Here is a 22,629-nt window from a genome sequence, read left to right as displayed (position 1 = left end):
TTTGACAGTGTCTTACATAAACTAAGCGATTATTCTGAGTTGTATCTAAGTTTCTGTAAATTTTTACAAGTGAGATTTATCTTTTTTCGTTGATAAGTCAAGCATTTTATTAAGGGGAAATTTTGGGCTCCCAAGATCGTATCGTTTCACTACTTTTGTGTGATAAATTTTATCTTTTATATCTTGTTTAATGTACGGAAATTAAATGCCTGAACCCTCCTCAGCGTATGTCACTGTTTTTATTTCAAATTAGGGTAAAAAGTAAGGCAAGGTGAGAGATAAATGTAACTATGATTAAGGTTTAAACTATTTTTATTGGTTAAAATACAAAAATAAATTTCTAATTTTCATTTCTTTCTTTTTCTTTCCAGAAGAGGAACCGTTGCCTCGTTGAGAGCTTGACGTGCCTTGGAGTCACGTTTGCATCACTCCTGCAGTTTAGGTTGTACATAATGGGAGTGCAGGCACCCGAATTTGCCCGCTCGGATAATCCAACAGCTCACTGCACCTCGTTGTGGACTCGATTCCTTACTTTCTCCTATCTCCCCGTCTTCAATGCGGGACTTCTTCTTTGGCCTCGATGGTTAAGTTTTGACTGGTCCATGGAAGCCATCCCAAGGATAAATACAGTGTTCGATCCTCGATTTGCAATTACGATACTCTTTTACTACATTTTGGTGCGAGTAACATTACGTGCAACAAGGATACTACAGAGACGGAGAAAACGATTTGCTGCGTGCCCTGTGTGCAACTGTAGTCTAAATTCTCCGTTACATCACGTGTGCCATAATAATAATCTTCATCCGATGAAATTATCAAAGAATGGAACATATCGTCGGCTGAATTCAGAACTTACAAATTGCCTTATCGTGAGATCATCGAAGAAAAGACAGTATTTAAACAGCTCAGAAGTAGTTCTTCTGGGTTTGGCATTCCTGACAATACCTTTTCTACCAGCGACAAACCTATTTTTCTACGTGGGCTTTGTCATAGCGGAACGAGTGCTTTATATTCCTTCAGTTGGCTATTGTATTCTTATCGGTCTGGGATGTCATGTGGTGTATAAACGTGTGACTCATGTGAACAAAAAGTTAATTGTTTTGGGACTTTTGGTGCTTGTTGCAGCCTTCAGTGCGCGGACAATAAAAAGAAATAGGGACTGGCATGACGAAGAAAGTCTCTACAAATCAGGAATTCCCATAAACCCTCCGAAAGGTAAGTTCTGATTTTAGTATATTTCCTAATATTTATTTGAGTTATGCTTACAACAGGTAAAATCCTCGAGACTGGTAGTTGTATTTCCTTATTTGACGCCAAATACAAGAATTGATTACATTTTGTGAACTTAGGTTCTCTGCTATACCGCAGACTTGTATTCCAGTTAATATTCTTCCAGATTTTTCATGCACTTCAACTCTCCCCGAGGATGTCACTGTATTGTATTGCACTATTGCAAAACTAGCACTTGAAAAATATAAGTGAAGATGTGAATTGATAGATATAATTTGATTCCTTTTCTTAAATATTAAAAAAAAATTTTTTTACAATAGTAAAGTTACATGCTATATTAGTTAATGTATTTATAGGTAGGCTTCCCATATTTCTAGACTAAAATGCCGGGAGACTATGTGAACTTTTATAGTATATTCATAGTTATGTACTTGCTTTTTACTGAAATATAAGAATTAATTAATAAATAGGTCAGCCCTCATATTCTTATCTGTTGAGTATCGATGAGAATAAAAGCGGAATTTAAACACGAGTAATATTAATTCATTTTTGAAAGGGAAGTGGAAAATTTGGAATATCGAACGATTCTGGGCGAGGGTGAGACAGTTTATGAATATTCAGGACTATCGCAGATGATCAGGAATATCTGAAAGCTCTAGTCATACGTAAAATACTTATGTTTGTATTTGCAAGCAAACAGAACTAGTGTATTTCTCAATAACAAATCCAACTTATAATGGATGTATTATAGAATGATATTGGGTACTTAACTCATTTTGTCCCAGTTGTAGAATGCTCACCTACACACCAGAAAAACGGGCTATGTACAGGGACATCAGTTGAGTACGTGATCTTCACGTGTTGAAGGACATGCAGCAACGTGATTGCATGCTGAAGATATTGCTCATTTAATGGCTAGAGTATTGCTAAGTCCTGACCCCACGAATGGATCTTGAGCCAGTGATGGCGAGTAATTCCAGTATACCAATCATATCTCAAGTCTAATGATCGACTCATCCAATCGAACCGTATATTATCCTTAGTCTCAAGGTATTTATTTACTACGCTAGCTTGATAGGGACGTGCTTTATTATCCATTATAATGAAATCAGGCCGCTCTGCACTCCGAAATAGACGAAGATTCGGTTCATAATCTTGTCGTGATACCATATACCTGCATGAAGGTGCGTACGAGATCCCAGGATAATCACACCCTGTACCATAATTCTCCACCCAAGGAATGACCCAGTTCATTAATCTTGTCTGGAAGGAACCGTTCTTCTGGCCTTCTCCAGACTCTTATATGTAGAGAATCAATGGTGAGACTAAACTGGAATTCATCTGTGAATAGGACATGCGTAATGTTCTATGCATCAATTGAAAGTACTTTTTTTTTTTTTTTTTTTTTTTTTTGCGGTGAGGTCAATGGAACATAATTTGCTGATCAGTTAATACACAGGTGGATAGCCTTTGCTTGTTTTTATTTTGCATATATAATTTTGTGGATCTATCTAAAAATATATTTGATGCCTACCGTTGTATCTTAGACTCTTAAAACATTTATAATCTTTTTATATGTCTAAAAGTAAGTATTCTTTGTTACAAGATTTTAGGTGCTTACTTTTAAGTTTAGAGTCACTTTCAGCAGCAAGCCTATATGAGACATGAATTTACAACTTACCATGGAATCCGAATCACACGAGCTCTCACTGAGAATTGAACCCATGCAATCTGACATAAGGAAAGTACTGCACACAGTATGGACACTCCAACATGAGAATAGAGCTACTTTTTGTTAATTAGTCTTTCGTGCTTCAGTCAATTTTTTAATTCTTTTAAATTTAGAAATATTGGGTCCCAATGCAAAAGTTTGGTCAAATTTCGCTCCATGGTTCGAAAGAAGGAGAAAGAAGGAATGCTTTGAATTTCTCGTTGACAATGGAGATCCGCTCCCTCCACTCAGTTAGAGAAGAATGCATTAGTCTCCAATCTACTAAATTTTTCTGACAGTTTCCTCAGGTTATAAGATGGGATGTGGTGAAAGGAAGAACCTGTATGTTTGATTAGATTTCTTTTTACTTTCGTAGCTAAAATAACCGATGAACATGTATTATTCTTATTATTTTAGTGCATTTTTATGAGATAGTTTAATTGGTTATTCAAATAACATGTTGTACCTGCAAGAATATAGCCAAATGGGCGTTTTACCTGCCAATCGATTTACTTTCTCTCTCCACTCTAGAAAATGGAATTCTTACATGTTTAATACTTATACCAAATGAATAATTTTTGTAATAAAATATGAAAGGAAAAATAATAAAAGCACTTTAAACTATGTTAACAAACCAAAACAATTACGATGTTTCCAAATGCAATAATTAATGCAATACGGATTAGTCATCCACTTTGTTACTCTCATCTGACAATATGCATGCATACAAATGTGAGTACAATTGCATTATAGTGTTTCCATATAATAATATTTTTTTAATCATTTTTTTAAAAAGTTATACCAAAGTTCATTAAACGCAAAGTTCAAAAATGAACTATCACAATTAATTTTGTTTCTTATTGATAGTTAATTCGTATATTCCTACTACCTAAGATTCTAGCTTCAGATACTGTCAAAACTTATGTTTCAATAGTATAACATACTACAAATATACTACTACTACTACCAATAATAATAATAATGATAATAATAATAATAATAATAATAATAATTATTATTATTATTATATGTACGTATGTATGTATGTATGTGCGTAATGTGTAAGGCTATATGCATATACCTAGATATGTTGTTATTAGTCCTTTCCAATTCTGAAACAATACTTGTTTCTTCCACTGAAAAACTCATGTCCCCAGTAGAAAAAATTGCTGGGTACACCATTGTGTTCCTGAAAATTCAACCCAGTCGTCCGAACTGAAGACGGTGGTATTAACTAATAAGGCACTGATACTGATAGATGGTGTCTCTTTACGCTATCGAAATACTATTATTTGATTCCTCGGTATGTGAAGACTGTTGAATATACCCCACAACATATGGTATACTACGTTCCTAATTTTTTACCTTTAGTATGAAAAACAGAAAATAAGGTAATATCAATGTTACAAATTACAAATATCCATTGCCCCTGGATATAATAATTTCAATTTACATCAATCTTCAAACGGAAATACTCTTTTTATTTCGTTGGCTATTGTCGACATGTTAATTCGTTTTTCTTTAAATGGATAAATGAAGCATGGAGCAATATTTGTTTGTCTGTTTATGACAAGACAAAACGCAAACGCAAAGTTACAAATAGTTTCTATTTTTCGAAATAAAGTAAAAGAGTGCTTTGTTTGAATGATAGCAATTTATCTATTTTCTAAATGTTTTTATTCCCTTCCTTTTTTATTACATGATAGCGGATGTAATATGTACTCAGAGAAGCAATGAAACACACACACAGAGATACATTTAGAAAGTATTTCTCTTCAACAACTACGATGTGCATTTGTTTTTCCTCTTATTTTTTGTAGTCTCCGTTCGTTGCTAATAAATGCCTTTTTCTAGCGCTGAATAAATAACAGAGGAAAACACTTCTCTGGTGCCGACAGAAGAAGGAATAGTGAGAGCCATCGGGGTGAACGATAGATAAAGAGGTGTAGATCTACAAGAGACGGAAGAACAAAGTATACAGAGTTGCTGGGAGAGGGAGATTTATATCACTTAAGAGCTTCGTCGAAGCCAAACATGATGGCGCCTCCAGCTGTAGATTGATTTTTCTTCTAGAGTTCCTTTATAAGTTACCAAAGAATCTATATATTCTCTGAAAATCTTTGATGTGCAGATGAATTATGCATCAATTGAAGCATACGATTTTTTATGATGTCCTTTGTGCATAATAGTTGTTTCCTAAAGTAGAAGAATAATAGAAATAAAATTAAATTTGTGGGATCATAACAAATGAATGTGTGAAAGTTCTAAATTATCTGATTTCTTTAATACATAAAATATGGATTACTGCAGTAAACTTTGTGACCTTTATTTCTCAATTTAAGTCATAGTTAGGATGATTTAAATTGTGCACTTGGTCTTGAGTTTAACACCCTTTTGCCAGTGAGGCTATATGAGACAGGACCTACTGATTAAGGTCGAATCCGAACCAATTGTGTTCCTGCCGGGAATCAAATCCGGGTCTTCCACGTGAAAGGCGCGTACGCTAACCGCTCAGCCACGAAGAATCTCTTAGGATAATTTGAGTTTACCGTCCTGTTGAGCAACGAGGGTATACAGGATGAGTAACTACAGCTTAATAAATGATTCGAACCACATAAGGTCGTGCGGGTATCAAACATCAATCTTCCACGCCAGAAGCACATACACTACCCATGGCCATTAGTGAGCTTTCAAATAAAATCATGTCATGCTGGGTAAACATTTATTGATGAAATACCGACAAAATTTTAACAGAGGTTTTCGAAGAACCTCATGAAATGAAATCTTTCAGTGTTACATCCCACGATTATGCCTGCTAGGCGAAAGGAAACAGTAATGATGAGAAATGAATGAAATGATGGAATGAAGAAAGTGGAAGGAAATGGGAAAAACCCGAGGAAACCCACACTCATGCTGTTTGTAAACCACAAAGTTCGCTTGGCGCGAGCTGGGATCGAAACAGGGACCCCATGCATCAGAGCTGAGCGATCTACCACCTGAACCATCGCGGCTCATCGAAGAACCTCATACAAAGAAAACTACCCTTGTTTTTTTTATCACCAGAAATTAATTATGCATTATTATAAAGCTGTTAATGAAATATTAAAAATCTTAAGATAAAATACTCGGTACTGATACTTTGAATTCTATAGATATGTCGAGACGAATCAACAAAACACCTGGCATCCAGAAAATGCTTCTTTGGGACGTAGAGGTCAGAAAACGTGTAAATAAATTTAAACCTTGATTTTAATTGTTTTTTAATCACCATATATTTCTTTCTATCTTCGCTCGTAGCAAAAACAAAACTTTCCGTTTTCATGCTCCACCAAATGTTGTCTTTTTCAAATGTTTTCAAGTTTTTGTTATGTGCATTTGAAATTGGTTTTGCAAAGAAACTTAATAACCATTGGAATACAAGGGAGGAATGCGTTATTTTACTTTACAGATACCTATGCTACTAATAAAATAATGTGCGTATCTGTGTATTTGTCTTCTGGTCATCAGTTCTTCGCATAAAAAGAAGTAACATACAGTCAAAACTTTAGGACATAGATAGATCTTTACTATAGTTAATCCTGCACAAAGTTCTTTTTGTCTAATAGGGAGACCATTGATGCTATAAATGTATACATAAAGGGACACAATAAATACCCGTGACGCCTGATATTAATGTCAGATTCGTAGTTTCTGAGGGTCGCTGAGATGAACTGTAATACTCACAAGGCATTGAAGTCCAACTTTAACTTCCATTGTCGTAGAGGTTGGGGATTCTTGAAAAACAACACATTCAAAATAACCGATATTAGTGTCAAATTCGTAGATTTTCGGATTGCTGAGATAAATAGCAACACTCCGGACGCTACCCAAGTCCTTCTTTTGAGACCATCGTCATGACGGTTGGGGAGAACATGAAAAAAAATTACGTGTTCGATCACATTGATATAGTGTCGAGTCCATAGTTTTTGGGGGTCGCTAAGCTGATGAGTGACAGTCAAGAAAAATATTGAGCTTAAGTGGAGGCAAGACGGGACATGACAGCCGATCCGATATCTGACAGGAGCAACGCCGAGGGCGTTTCTCTTCTGTATTTATATATTTCATTCACATTGACAGAAGTAGCGCTCAAAACAATGCTCTTCCTTCCTTATTTATATCACTGATTTCTTTATCTTTAAATATCATATATTACATATACCTTCTCCTCATGCGAAGAACTGGTGCTTGAGTTAGTACGAGAAATAAAATCCGCTATGTGCATGGCTTTGAAAACAAGATTAATGAATTTAGGTTAATTCAACATTTGTCTACTGGCAGTCAATTTTCTTTCTCTTTGCCCTTTCTATTCATATTTTGAGTTCTTTGATCAGCTGTATTTCTTATTATCTTCTTACTTTTAGAAGCGCAATGTATTCGATTGGAAACACATAATAGATAGGATCCTTTGATTAGGGATTGAGAAACACCTACTGCTTTAGGACAAAGGTTTATTTACCATAAAAAACTGGCTGTTTTGAAAAGGAAGGATATTTTCTTTTTGGACTTCTTATAATTTCTTATTCAAAGTATTATCTTTGTTTTCCAGTAGTGAATTCTACGATTTAAAAGGAACTGCCTATGAGTCCTGTGTTCAGTCTGGATCTGATTATCTTTGATTTTCGAACTAATATTTCATTTGTGGCCATTAGTGTAAGTTGTGCAACCAAACATATCTGAAGGGACATGTTGGTTGTCTAACCAACACATCAAGTTCCTGAAAGTTATACATTAGGGTGAGCCGAAAAATTGCTTTTTCAAGTCATAATACAGCGTAGAAGTTGCGAATTGGGAAGACTAAAGAGGAGTAAAAAAGAGATAAAATTGGTTTGTATCTTCCGGTCACGTAATATCTAGTTTGTTGAAATTGGGAAAACTTCACATTTTTACAATTATTTGTAACGTTTCTAAATTAGCCTCTTCTCGATTGTAATTGCTCAAATTATTATGTATTGGGACTATAGAAAATAATGTTTCAATATTATTTAAACCTGTTAACATCTTTAGGTCTCGCATTCTCTTCAAATTTAATAGAACTTTTGATCATTATTTACAAATAAAGGTAGACCACATTTGAAGGACACAATATACTAAAACTTAAATATTTTATTTTCTTTATTGAATACAAGTTTAAATGTTGAAGAAACAATTTTTTAGACCATTAGTAAGATAAAATATTAGCGTAGAAATGTCAACTTTTTCCAAATTACTACCCTATCTTTTTAATCTTACTAATGGTATAAAAATTGTTTTCCAACATTTAAACTTGTATTCAATAAAGAAAACGAAATATGAGTTGTTAGTATTGTGTGTCCTTGATATGTGTTCTACCTTTCTTTGTAAATTATGTCATCATTTTAAAAAAAAATATACCAAAATGGTTATCTTGAGTATAATATTAGCTTAACAATAGTAAAAGTTTATTATGTAAGGATTATATTCCTCCTTTCTTTACATCATGTCAAGATATATAAAATAGGAAGCTTGGGTATAGCGTTTTTAACCTTGTAACTGCCACAATGTATTAGCAAAGACTATATCCCTGGGGAAAAAACGTAATTTTGATTTTTCTCATTTTATTTGGAATGATTCTGCGTACTGCATGTGTATAATCTTCGGAAACAAAAAAGTGTGACGCATCCATAAGTGCCACGCGGCAGAAATTTATAAAAACGGTGAGGTATAGCGTTGATGCTCATGGCGGTTAAAGGGTTAAACTTCTCTCGTTCAAATCTTAAAGGACTAGACAAATGCTACGGATCTAGGTATATATACTTGTTCCGCGTAACTTCCTATATAAAGATGTCTTTCATTCCGAAAAGGTTGAAGTTGTAACTAGAGATTTAGTTTGTGTATACATTCCAAATGATGATTTTGTGCCGCTAAGTCTTATTACCATATTTTCTGAACAGTTGATGCAAACACTATTAAAATTTCATTAACACATTTCTGTAGTAGAATATTACTCCCATAGTTAAACAAAACAATGTGTTCTAACTAGAATGTCCACTTCGTTCACTGATCTGCTATTTTCTTTCCTATCTAGTGATAGATTATCCTTGATTACTGAACTTCTCATACTCTTCAGAATTCAATAATTAAATGATGTTTCGTGTAATAACAGAAAAATAAAGATAGAATGTGTATTTTCCATTAACGTTAAAATGTTAAAAAAAGAAAGATCCAAAAACTTTCTAGGCAAAAAGAAGTAGATATTGAAGTAATTTTTTTCTGAATCCTTGCATTTTAATTCAGAAATGCATATTTCTCCGAAAAATTATTATCCATAAACATACGTGAAATCAGTAATTAATACTTATTTACTCCTTATAATACGTTAGAAAATTTATAGGCTGAACTCAAAAATTACTACGTAGCTCAATTCACTTAAAGTCAACTAAACAGTTCAATAGTTTCTATAAACGTTTATTTCTGCTTAATTGTTGCTAACAGCAAGAATTGCGTAATCACTTCAATAATTCAATACTATTTATGTATTCCTTCAAAGGTGTTTGGTTAGTGACATAGAACACTACGTCAAACAGAGGCTTTGTATACTACTCTCCACTCACTTCTTGTATAAATTAGCACAGCTGAATTAATAATTGCTTTAGTTAATTATTCTTTATTAATGTTCAATCACTACTATGATTAGATCTCACATTAGACAAAGCTCCAGCAGATGTCACTAAATTTTCTAATTTTCCTCAGGTTATAAAAATATACCAAATCCACGTTTATCTCTTAATGTACATAGAATGAAAGGAATAGTGTTAGAGTGTGTGGCAACACCAACTTGTACGTTTTACTTTGTTCAGAACAGAAGTGATCAGAACACAGCGGTTTCATAGCATTATTAAAATAATTTGCTTTTTACGGATATTTGGGTGGAGAAAGTATAGAAATTATCGTTAATATAATTCTTTAGTTATACAGTTGTAAACAAAATAATTTCACTGTATAATTACCAACCTCAGAGAGATTCTTAGGTTGGTATAAGTAGTTCTGAATTTCCTATTACAACCACGTTTAGAGAATACATTTACTATCAAAATATTTACATGGTACAAAACCTCATTGTAAACGTTGGAAATGACCTCCCAACTGTTTCTACCAGAGGCAAAATGCTCACATAGGTTAGAAACACATTATATGGCATGGAAGGAGTAATTTCACCAACAGAGAATGTCCTGTTTCCTTTGAAGTGCTCCGCATTTCTTGGTTTGACAAAGTAGATCTGCTCCTTTAAAAATCCTTACATAAATAATCCGTGAGCTTCAGATAACGAGATCCAGGAGAAAATGAACCATGAAACTATTCAGTAATTTTAAAGGCAAAGAAATGAAAAAATAAAAATTATATGTGTATTTATGTAATTTAGAAGAGGAAAAAAATAAAAATAATTACATAAAACAAACTCAAGACAGAAGAAATAAAGAGTTAATGGTAGAGCCCACACCTCTGATGTCAAATATTCCTGATTCAAACTCCAACTAAGATGAGGTTGTGGTGAGTATTATTCTTATTAAGGTTTCCTTGAAGTTCATCCATTTTTCATTACTAGGTTCATTCCACCAATATTTCCATTATCATTCACTTCAATTTATCATCCATCTGCATTGTTTAAAAAAGTATCACTCTGCGATATGGAAATAAATATTGCGTTTGCATTTACAAAATTAAGGGAATCAAACCGATTTAGAAATTTTCAGTAACAAGAAATAATTTGTTAGCATTAACTGATATATGTGTTTAATACTAGTATTTCGCTATAGAGATTACCTCCTAACAAGCGTTTTTATTACTTGCTTGTTAGGATTCCAATCTTTAAGGATGAACCTCTACATTTGAAGAAAAAAATTCTACATACATGTAACGTTATTGCCTTCAAATTAATACTTGTGTTCTTTCGCACTAAATAATAAATACTGTGCCTGACCAGGACAAAAAATGCAAGATTGCATATGGTTAGAAGTAAGGTAATTTTGTCAAGGTTAGAAACACTGTAGATACCAGAACTTTATCAGGTTATCCAAATTGACAACTTCATCACGCCTTGTTAGTTTGGATTATCCGGTTCTAGTGTCAAATTCTACAATAGAATTGCGAGTTATTTGTGCGACGTTCAGCTGATTAAAGCTCATTCCAGCTGAATACATCATGTAGCTGAGTAGTAACTATATACATCATTACTAAGTTGTGTATTTACGTACAAAGATAATGTAGCTAAATACCAAACGTCCTAGTACATAATCAGGAAATTTCTCCTTGATACATGTTTAGATAATTTTCACTTCTAGTTTACAGCATCGTGATTCGTCTCATCCTAGTGGAAAATTATAAGTCAATGTTAATGAGTAACTTATGAAAAAAATATATATTAAATATATATAGAAATAAGTGGAAAAAACTATTTCATAGAGCGACCACAAACCGCTCACACAGCCTTATATTCAAGAAATCAGAGTCTATAAAGTTTCATGTGAAACTTATGTCTAATTCTTAAATAACTCTGACACTCAACGTAAATATATAGTCATTATAATAACAATAATCACAATCTGATACAGAATATAAAATTTTAATTTATATTTTGTACATTCAGCTTAAGTATTAGATACAGCAGTTTTATTTATGGGTTTATTATTTCTGTATAATAATACTAAATAAAACAATTCTCTGTACTTCCCGACTAACTATAGTATTTTGACTTCTATCACCACTACGCACAATAGAACGGCAATACTTAATTTAAATCTGATTTAAACTACTCTGATTGTAATAAAAATATTAATGTGTTACAGTCTCGGCAACCATCCACTTTAGCTTCATCAGACACTATGACTCTGATTTGTCTGATGAAGCCAAAGTGAATAGTTGTTGTAACTGTTCCTCATTTTTATTTTTATTACAATAAACGTATTGTTTTGCTCAGCGAGTAGTTTAAATCAGATTTGAAGTCTGTTAAAAGCAAAACTTGTACAATGGAAAATATATTAATAGTAGAACTTCGGTAGATAAATTATTTGGTTTCTGTTACAAACGCCGACAAATTCCAGTTACATATGATTCTTTCTAAATTGTCTTATGTTTATATTATTGAGGAATTACAGAGAAGGAGGAAAATAAACAACTTTTATGTAATACTTTATATGATCGTCAGTGATAAATTCCTTAAATTTTAACGCACTAGGTGGTAGATACCACCTTAACTGTAGGTTCATGTCGTATAGCCTCGGTGCTGAAAAATGATGCTAAGCTTAAATCAATCAACGAATGACGATCAAGAGTTAAGTCTACTAGGTCTCTAGTGGGAGTTAATGGGGTTTGAGTCACACGACAAGCTGTAGGTATATGTCTCATAGCCTTGTTGCCGAAAGAAACACTAAATTCAAACTCCAAATCAAATATACTACGCCGAGAAAAACATCAAATAGTCATATTAACACATTAATAGAAATTAGTTGAGCTTAGAACAGGTATATAATGTGTATATAAGAACCTCTTTCAGAATCACTATGTATACCGTCTACAATTTCTTTGAGTGTTTGTTTGTCGAGATTACACCAATATTGAAAGTGTTTAATTTGTATAATCGATTTCAATGTTTTTAAATTTCATTTTACATACAATGTATTGTATGTCAAATACAAATAATACATTGAGAATTCAAAATCACGAAAGAAAGTGAATAAATAAATATAAATATTCATTTTATGGAACGATTTGCAGTAAAAGTGTGTGCGTTTTTGTAAATGCATAATTTGATAGGTTTAAAGTTACCTAGGTATATTGATACCTAGTAGGCACTTTATATATAGGGTGGACCATTTATCTTGAAACACCTTTGTGACTTTAAAACTAATGATACAAAACGTTGAAATTTTATATAATGCAAACTAACAACAAGGGTACACTGTTTGACATACTCTGAAATACCTCCAGATTTTACAGGTTATCAACCCAATGTAAGATTGTATTTCTTCAAGTGGCATGTGACATTACATTAGGTTTTTACATATTTCAAATTTATATGGTGAAATATCACATTTAGTTACCAATGTTACAAACTAAGGAAGATACAGTATCTTATCCAAATTTAGGGCGTCTCTACCGCTACCAGCAACGAGTTTAAGCGGCCGCGTTTGTAATTGAAATGTACTATCATAATTCTTATTGTCCTGTTCGTAAGAAATCTCTTCACGAATATGTTCAAGTTAGATAAGTACGCAGTTTCGGAAGTTATTGTTGCTAAGTTATGAAGAAGATGGGTGCTACTGTTAATACTTTAGTTTCGTCTTGTTAAAGAAATACTAGCCTTATTGTCTTGCAACCGCATGTCGTACATTTTAATACTTTCACTTGAAAGTTAAAGTCGATTTTTATTCTTTGATTGAATTCCATCTGTCAATAACAATACAGGGATTTTCAGAGGCAGAGGGGAGAGCAGGTTTTATTAAACAAGATCGTATATCTGGTACATTTAAGCTATAGACACCTTGTCCTCACAGGTAAACTCAGTTCTTTAAAATAAATCCATTAAAATGATGTTGCAATATAATAACGTGTTACAGTTATTATGTCTAGAAAAAAGATATAAAGATAACACTAATCTGGACAGTTTCAAAATTACACCTTGTATGAAAACAAATAGTAAAATTAATTTTCTATCATAGAGTGTTAGAACCAGAGATAAATTCAGAAGGATTCCAGGGGTAATTTTTGTCCTCATAAATAAAAGTTGTAAATTTATAATGTGCTGAAGCAATGATTTTTACACTTACATAATCCATACTCCCATATTTTTTTGAATACCTTTATTTGACCTGTACCAAAAGACTGCATATTGATAATGATCCTATACAAAATACACAATATATTCAAAGTTTGAAGTAAATCTCAAAAGGCAAGCTATAAAATTCTATAATCCTTTAAAAATATTTTTACATTTTCACCTTTATTGAAAGAATGAAACATTTTCTTAATTTAACATCCCAAGATTATGGCTTTTAGGCTAAGTGAGATGAATGATTAACCCTTGGAGTACCAAGATATAAGTTTTACTTAAACGCCCAAGATGGGTTCAATTTGACCCCATACGTTTTTGTGACTCTAAGAAAAGCAAAGAGATAAAAGGATATTCTATTGTTACAATACAAGCAATGAACATTTATTGTAAAGAGGAAAATGTACCACGTAAGAGAAACTAACAAAATGAGGTTGGCGCCAAAACTCGCTTGCACGAAAATGCCATGCCCTCAGCGCCATCTACATTTGTCTTGATGAGAAATTTTTTCTCTCCTCCTCTCGGAATATGACTGAAAACTCTTTTATTCCATGATTGACCAAGATGGGGCTACTTTGATCCCATTTCCCAAAGACAAATTAGATTCTACGACACTTGTTAAGTGTACAAAATTATACAAGAGACTCTTATAGAAGCATTCCTAGAAGACCATTTCAGCATATATTTTTTAATGCAATAAAACATAGAAGATGTCTCGCTGGGATCAAATTGACCCCATCTTGGTACCCCAATGGTTAATGAAAGTAAATGATTGTAAAATTAATTTCTTTGTGCTCTTCCATCGGAAATAGAATGCAAAACCATGTGGATGCGCTTTCCGCTTGATCAACGGAGAGAACTTACACATTGGTCGAGTGGAAACGTATCTGAATTATCTTTTGGCTGAAACTCGAGAAACTAATTTATGTGTCAACCGATAAACATGCTGTACATTTAAACTCAAACGCAATCATCGTAAAGCTCGTTGATCTTTTGGTCTTATTTTGATTTAAATTTACACTTTCAAGATATTGTGCATACCTCTAAATTATCAACGTTAAATTAAAGTATTGGTCATTGATATTGTCATTCCTACCTTTTACAGGTTGCTACTCTTTAATAATAAATCAAATAAAAGCACGGTACAAACTCACTGAATTGCCGAGTGTGCTACTTGTGTTTATGTTTATAATTTCCATGCATATATTGATATTGACAATATGTTTCAACATAGGTAAGGCCACTTAGAACATCTAAACTTCAACTTTGAAAAACTGTTCGATAGACTGTAGCAATGAGACTTTCAATTTCAATGTCCAACCGCACCCTCACAGTAATTGTGGTAAACACAACATTGGTGCCCTAATCAGAATCGAGACTACTTTCTTGGTCAGATCGAAGCGACCATACCTGGATTTGATGTACTAACTTAAACAGAGAATAGTAAATGTATCGCTGCGGTATAAATTTGAGTGTGATCGGCAATTGCCGTCAGTTTTATTTATATGACCACCTTTTTCTTTTCTTAAATAAAACACCAAAGTTTGAGTACGGGCCCTTTGTTATTTTTGGTAATAAATGGTTCCTTTTGATAATGACTAAGACTGTAAAAACATTTTGAAGAACGAAATACATTGACCAGTCAGAACATTATGATCACCTATCTAATACCTAGTTTGTCCACCTTTAGTTAGCAACGATACTGTTTGGAATGGAAGCAATGAGCTCTTGTTAACAGGCAGGACACACGTTACTGAATTTTTAGAATTTCCGCGAAAGGGGACAGTAAGGTCGGATCTGATGTTCAATGACATTTGAACGGCGGTAAGTTATGTCAAGGTCATGTGAGTTTCGGGGTCATTGCTACAATTGAAATTCATCATTGTGCTCCTCAAGCCAATGTGTCATAACGTTGACCTTGTAGCAAGGGTCATTTTCCTGTTGAAAGATGATTTTCCCATTGGAAATACCGCCAATGTGAATAGGTATAGATATTAACAATTACCTACTGATAGGCTAGGAGTCATTATGGTGCCCTCCACCTGTATTACCTGGTCCTTGGCTAAACATGTGAAGCGTTTCTAAATCAAAATGGGGTCATAACTGGCATATTGTCAACTTACTGTGCACGTTTCGAGCAGTGTTCCTCTGGAAGATGATGGATTCTGAATCGACCATCGAAGTGATGTAGGCAAAATCGTGATTCAATGTCGTAGTCGACCTATTCAATGTTGTACCATTGCTCTGCACTCTAATGAAGATTGGTAAGGGCCCATTCTAGTCGGGGCGTCGATCCATATCTAACGGTGAAGGTGAATTGTGTACTCAGATATACTTATGCTTTGTTCTCTGTTAACATCTGTTAAACTTTGCTGTTGATTTTGCCCCATTTTGAGCTCTAATTTGTTGTGCCAACATTGACAGTCTACGACGTTCGAATTTTTAATGATGTGTGACAGTTCATGTTTTGTGGTTTGGTTCTGGTTTCCCCGCTTTCTCTCATCTTTGGAAATCACCAAGTATGGTAGTTCGGAACACTCAAGAAGTCGTGCTGTCTACGAGATGCTTGTTCATAGCCGTTTGGTAATCACAAACTGACTCGTAACAAAGCCTGATATATCGTCGGTTTTTCCCATTCTACCCATTAGTATCACACTGATTGATCTAGTGGGATCCCTGTTACCGGCTGATGATTTATTTTATTGTGTCCCTTGACTCTTACATCAGCCCAAAATGTAGAGGGCAATCAATGAATAATGTTTGAAATTAATAGCATTCGTTTTCTCGTTAAAAGAACTGATGAAACCCAAAATATAGGTAGCTTTAGTAGTAGAGGTAATTCGAACGCGGGTGAGAACAATATCTTAATCGTTAAAAAAGACGAAATATCCTAAAATCTACCTTTCGGAATAAAAACATTCAATTGGTGATGAATGATATCTATCAATACTAAATCCCTTTCTACATTTGATAAAACTGACTGTTCCCTGTTATTCCAATATAATTTCCCGGAAAGCATCCATTATTGCTAGAGAATGACGACCCTTGGAAAACTCTATTTGGTAATAAATTATTGTCCTTCCAAATTGGTCCTGATCTAATACAGTTTCTTCCTGAAGTTATTCGTTTTAACCAAAATTAACCAAAATTCGATGTAAGGTGCCTCTTTTTTTAGCTAATTACTGAAGTGTTAACTTTTGCATAAGAATGTTAATTAGAGACTTGCTCTCTATTTTCTTTAGAAAGACAACGACAGCATTCCTATGAAAAGAAAGTCATTACTAATCATTTTCACTATCAAAACTAATTCGATTGTCCTGTACAGTGAAAGAAGGTGCAACATTTTCTTAATGTTGATCTCATTGGGTAATGCTGCTACATATGTGTACCAAACAAAAGCTTCGAACTTGCATGAAAATGTGAAAACCAGTACAGAAAATGTATGGAAAATGTTGTAGGTACTCCTTATTTTTGAGTAGTATACACTGAAATATTCATATATATAGAGATCAACACAATAGGCGAGTAAACAGAAAAGTAATATGTTCAAATATTTACGGAACATAATTTTAGGACGTGCAAACGATGTTTATAGAAACCTATTCTTCACAAATTTTGGTCTCTTAAACTCGCTTTGCTCTGCGAATTTGTCGTAACCATGATTCAGATAGAATTCCCAACTTCGCCGTCAGAACCAGAATCTAAGATTAGCTGATCCAAACATTCGATATTGTTGTTAATTCAAATTGATGAGAGAATAACACTTTTTTTCTTTTATCACAAAACAGTAATCTATGTTCGTCAGCAAAAGAAGGAAGCTTTTCAGTACAAAATGATTTCAGTACAAGATGTTCAAACTTCAGAGCTATATGCCAAGAAAATGATTCTAAGGTTAAAGCCCAAATAAGTTTACACACAAACGACAACTAACTACCATCCTCAGCACGAAAGTGAAAGATTAATGTTAGCGGTCTATGATGTCCCAGCTTGGCCGTGACAGTCCTGCATTTACATTATCTGTCACCACTGTCCCAAAATTATTCAAAACTCCAACTGTCCTCTTTATTCTCCAAACGCAATTTAATATAATTCATCTGATTTTTTTAATATATCGCTTTTGTTAGTCAAAAATGTTTGGTGAGTGTCGACCTATTATTTAATTAATTCTCATATTTGAGCAAAAGGCAAGTGCATAACTATCATTACACTATAATTTTTCATAAGTGTCCAGATTTTTAGTACTAAAATGTGGGAGCGTTACTTATACATAATTACCTATACATATACATAACTCGCGATCTATTCAGTGGTATTAAGACCTATTCGTGGTTCGGATTGAGTTAAACGCTGTCCGTATTTGTCAAAATTATATGAAAATTTAACACCCAGGAACAGAATGTTAGTTACAGCGAAATATATAGAATACCGTGGGCGAAACAAAACACACACATAACTCAGTGTAAACACACACATACATCCACATGCTTACATTCACAACTCTCTCTCTCTCTCTCACACACACATATATATATTCATATTTATATCTATCTATATTATAACTATATATTACATTCTATTATATCTATTACTAGCAGCGTTCACCCCGCTTCGCTGCGGTCACCCCGGAACGCAATAAACTTTGTTACTTAGATATTTTTTACTTTTTCGCTTTCAAGTGATATGATAAAAACCATAGAAGATTGCAGTAAATGTTAACATTATATCGCCTGTCATTTATGTTAACCCGCCCCGCTTCGCTGCGGTCACCCCGGAACGCAATAAACGTTGTTACTTAGATAATTTTTACTTTTTCGCTTTCAAGTGATATGATAAAAACCATAGTAGATTGCAGTAAATGTTAACATTATATCGCCTGTCATTTATGTTAACCCGCCGAGTGACACGGTCATGCGGGTTGCATATAAATACGTTTATTTTTACCTATGATGAACTAACAAAGGATTTGTACGTTATGGACACTTGAATGGTCAATTATCTCAAGACACTGGTAATTAAAAATTAAAGTGATATGATAAAAACCATCTAGGGTCCAAATCCTAATAACCCCCCAAAAATGAAAGAAATTGGTTCAGCCGTATTAGCGTGATGAGGGAACAAAGGATTTGTGCGTTCTCTTTTATATATAAGATTATATTATATCTATTTGTATACAGGGTGTTAATGAACTATCTCGACAAACTGTAAGAGCTGATTCCTCACATCAAAGTAAGAGAAAAAGTCCATATGGGACCTATGGCGAAAAAGTGCATAGTTTCAGAGCTAGGGCTGTCCAAAATCGCGAAAAGCCAAATTCCAACAGGACCTATTTCGAATTTCAGAAATTGTTGATGGTGGTCCTTATCAGCGTAAAGGAAGCCAAGCATACAAAATCCAAAATTGCATATTTCGTCAATTTTCAATAGCTATACAGAGTGTTGCCTACAGGGTTTAATTCTCAGATATGCTCTCAATAGACTTCTCAGATATACCATGATTTCAAGGAGGGTTCAAAGTAAGCAGAATGCAAGCCTTGACAACAATGGACATCCAATGCTAAGGAGGGAAGTTGCAGGTGTTAGGAATCGGAAGCTCCTTGTTTTTATGTTTTCGGAATAATGTGCCTTGCGATGTATTTCGTCAAGGTAAATTTCACGTTTTCTTCACTTATAAGCGTGAAAGTAAACAGGGCAGCACGCATTTTTTTCCCGAGTACGAAAAACTTCTCTGCTGACGATCCTTAACACTTCCGACATCGCGCGAAAGGATTCTGTGTTCACTGCTTTAAAGACTTATCGTTTGCCTACTTCGGACAAATCATAATGTCAGAGCATAGCTGAAAATTCGGTTGATGGCATCTCTGGGAATTTCACCCTGTATGGAATACTCTGTAAATCCACCGAAAATTAATGAAACATGCATTACGATTTTTCGCGATTTTGGACAGCTATAGGTCTGAAACTATGCACTTTTCCCCACAGGTCCATATGAACATTTTGTCTTATTTTGATGCAAAGAATCCAAAGAATCACCTCCTACAGTTTGTCGTTATAGTTCATTAACACCCTATATATATATATTAGAAAGGCATACGATTCGGTTAGGAGAGAAACATTGTACAACGTCCTTACAGAATTTGCAATACCGAAAAAGCTAATTACATTAATTAAGGTGTGTTTAAATGAATCCCAAAGTAAAGTCCGGGTAGGAGAATTTTTGTCCACGAGCTTTCACGTCGAGAATAGTCTAAAACAAGGAGATGCGTTGTCGCCATTTTTATTCAATTTTGTCTTGGAATATGCTATAAGGAAAATCAAAGATAGTAACCAGGGCCTAGAGTTGAACGGAATTCACCAGGTTATGGCGTATCCTCATGATGCAAATTTAATAGGGGATGATAGGAGAACAATTGAAAGAAATGCAGAGGTCCTATTAAACGCTTGCAGTGACTTCGGTTTAGAAGTAAATGCAGAGAAAACTAAATACATAGAAGTGTGTCGGGACCGTAATACACCAAATTATGGATTCGTTAAAATATTAAGTAATACTTTTGATGATGTGGATAGTTTCAAATATCTAGGATCAATATTAACAAACGAAAATCATATTCACGAAGAAATTAAATGTCGATTAAAAGCAGAGAATTCGTGTTATTATTCACTTCAAAATCTCTTGTCGTCGCGAATTCTGTCGAGGAATTTGAAGCTTAAAATATATAAAAAGATAATCATAGCTGTTGTTCTGTATGGTTTGCGAAACATGGTCGCTTACTCTGAGCAAAGAATGCAGACAGAAAGTATTTGAGAACAAGATCCTGAGGCGAATATTCGGATCCAAGAGGAACGTGAATGAGGAATGGCGGAAACTTCATAATGAGGAACTACATAATTTATACGGTTTACCAAATAGTGTTAGGGTCTTCAAGTCTAGGAGTCTTAGGTGGGCAGGCCATGTAGAAAGTAGAAACGCTTTCAAAGTCTTGATTGGAAGACCAATCGGAAAACGACCATTAGAAAGAGCTAGGCGCAGATGGGAGGACAATATTAAGATGTCCATATACAAAGGAATGCAAAGCAGGAAATAGGAATACAGAGTAGAATCTGGATCCAGTTAGCTAAGGATAGAAGTCAGTGGAGAGCTTTTGCGAACGCGGCATTGAACCTCCGGGTTCCATAGGCCATAGAGTTAGTTTTAGTTATATATATAAGTAACCACATAAGTAGAAATACACTGTGAACGAAAAGGACACTGTGGCCATGTGAAAAATGAAAGTTCGAACTTGAAACAATAGTGCTGAGCTCTACAGAATAACAGGAGCGGATTCAGGACGGACTTCTGGGGGTAGTAGATTGTAATACTGCTACTTAGAGCTACTTTTAAGAGCTCCAAACTCTGGGATGATTTTATTTATTTATATATAAAATAAGTTTCCTCTTCTGGGGGGCACGATTACTCCGATCTCCCCCCTGGATACGCCCCTGCAGAATAATTACTTACAATATGGCTCTAGGTAAAGCTTCAAATCTAATGTGAAATAAACTGCAAAGTAAAGAGTATTTTATGCAACCCAAATTATTTCTCTGTAATGTTGGCTGCATAATATCTCCTAAGAAAACTGCACCAACCGTAATTAGCAGTGTTGGGCAAATTTCATTTGAATTAACAATTAACAATTAATCTGTAAATTTAATTGTTAATTGCAATTAACAATTGAAATAAGTAATGGTTAATTGTTAATTGCAGTTGGCCACTGAAAAAGGAGAATCAATTGCAATTGATCAATTGATTGAAAGTAATTGCAGTGGAAAGTAATTGCAATTGAATTCTGTAATTCAATTGCAATTGAAATTAATTGGCAATTGATTCAATTGCAATTGATTTCCACAGCAATTACTTTAAATTGATTGATCAATTGCAATTGATTTTCACTTATAAATTTTCAACACTGTAGTTCAGAGAGGGCGTGGGGCAATGAAAACTTTAGCCACGACCAATTGACTCACCACCCGTCGTGACCCACGACCCACCGTGACCCACTCTGACCCACCACTCATCATAAACCACTCTTACCCACTGTGACCCACAGACCCACCAAAACCCATTGTCATCAACTCTGACCCATGATTCAAGCCCTCTTCTCTACTGACTAAAGAGTTTAAACTTGTAATAAAACAAGCCTATAAAATTATCGGAGTTTGAATTTCTACGATCAATCGCTCAAGCACCGCACTAATACAATAACGGCGGATCTGACCTTTCTAACATAAATAAAATAGAGTTTGTTCGTGTGTCTGTCTGTCTATCTTTGTGCGGCCTGTGGACGAGACGAGTGGACCGAAACTTTTCAAAATTTGGTCACGGGTAGCTTGGTCTAGGCCCCAGAACAAGACAAGATTTTTTTTTAAATTCCTTACTAGGGGGTCTCCAGGGGACGTTTACCGGGACCGGCCTGGGGACCAGAAAAGTCGACCGAGAGTTACCAAATTTTGGTCAAAGATACCTCGGTCAAGGTCCCACACCAAGGAAAAGCGTTTTCAACAAAATTCGAACCAGGGGGTCTCAGGGGGGCGTTTACCGGGACATGTAAAAGTAGAACGATATCAGTGTCGATTTCATAGTTTTCACGGTCGCTGAGATCAATGGTGAAACTCCGATCGCATTAACTTCCAAATTCACCGTATTCGGCTGCGGGCCGTGGGTCAACCGGGGGGGGGGATACCGAAACGTAAAGTAATCCAAAATGACCGATATTAGTGTCAAATCCATGGTTTTCGCGGTTGCTGATATCAATGGCGACACTACCATTAGCGATGACTTTCAAATTCATCCACCCTTGTATGCGGGCCTTGGGTCACCAGAGGGGGGAATT

At 34.6% G+C, this 22,629-nt stretch overlaps 1 protein-coding gene across 1 annotated transcript in view; it reads left to right on the top strand.

The window, feature by feature from the left end:
- LOC145670291 (protein O-mannosyl-transferase TMTC2-like) overlaps positions 1 to 22,629 on the top strand; it is a 700,866-nt gene that overhangs the window by 237,256 nt on the left and 440,981 nt on the right. The window contains exon 2 of the mRNA XM_081738753.1: positions 372 to 1,215. Coding sequence (XP_081594879.1) covers positions 372 to 1,215 — 844 coding nt within the window. The remainder of the gene's footprint in view (positions 1 to 371; positions 1,216 to 22,629) is intronic.

This window comes from Thermobia domestica, chromosome 14 (genome assembly GCF_964235325.1).
Source record: "Thermobia domestica chromosome 14, izTheDome1.hap1.1, whole genome shotgun sequence".
Lineage (NCBI taxonomy): Eukaryota > Metazoa > Arthropoda > Insecta > Zygentoma > Lepismatidae > Thermobia > Thermobia domestica.
The sequence above is the reverse complement of the archived record's forward strand: the minus strand, read 5'-3'. Positions and strand labels throughout refer to the sequence as shown.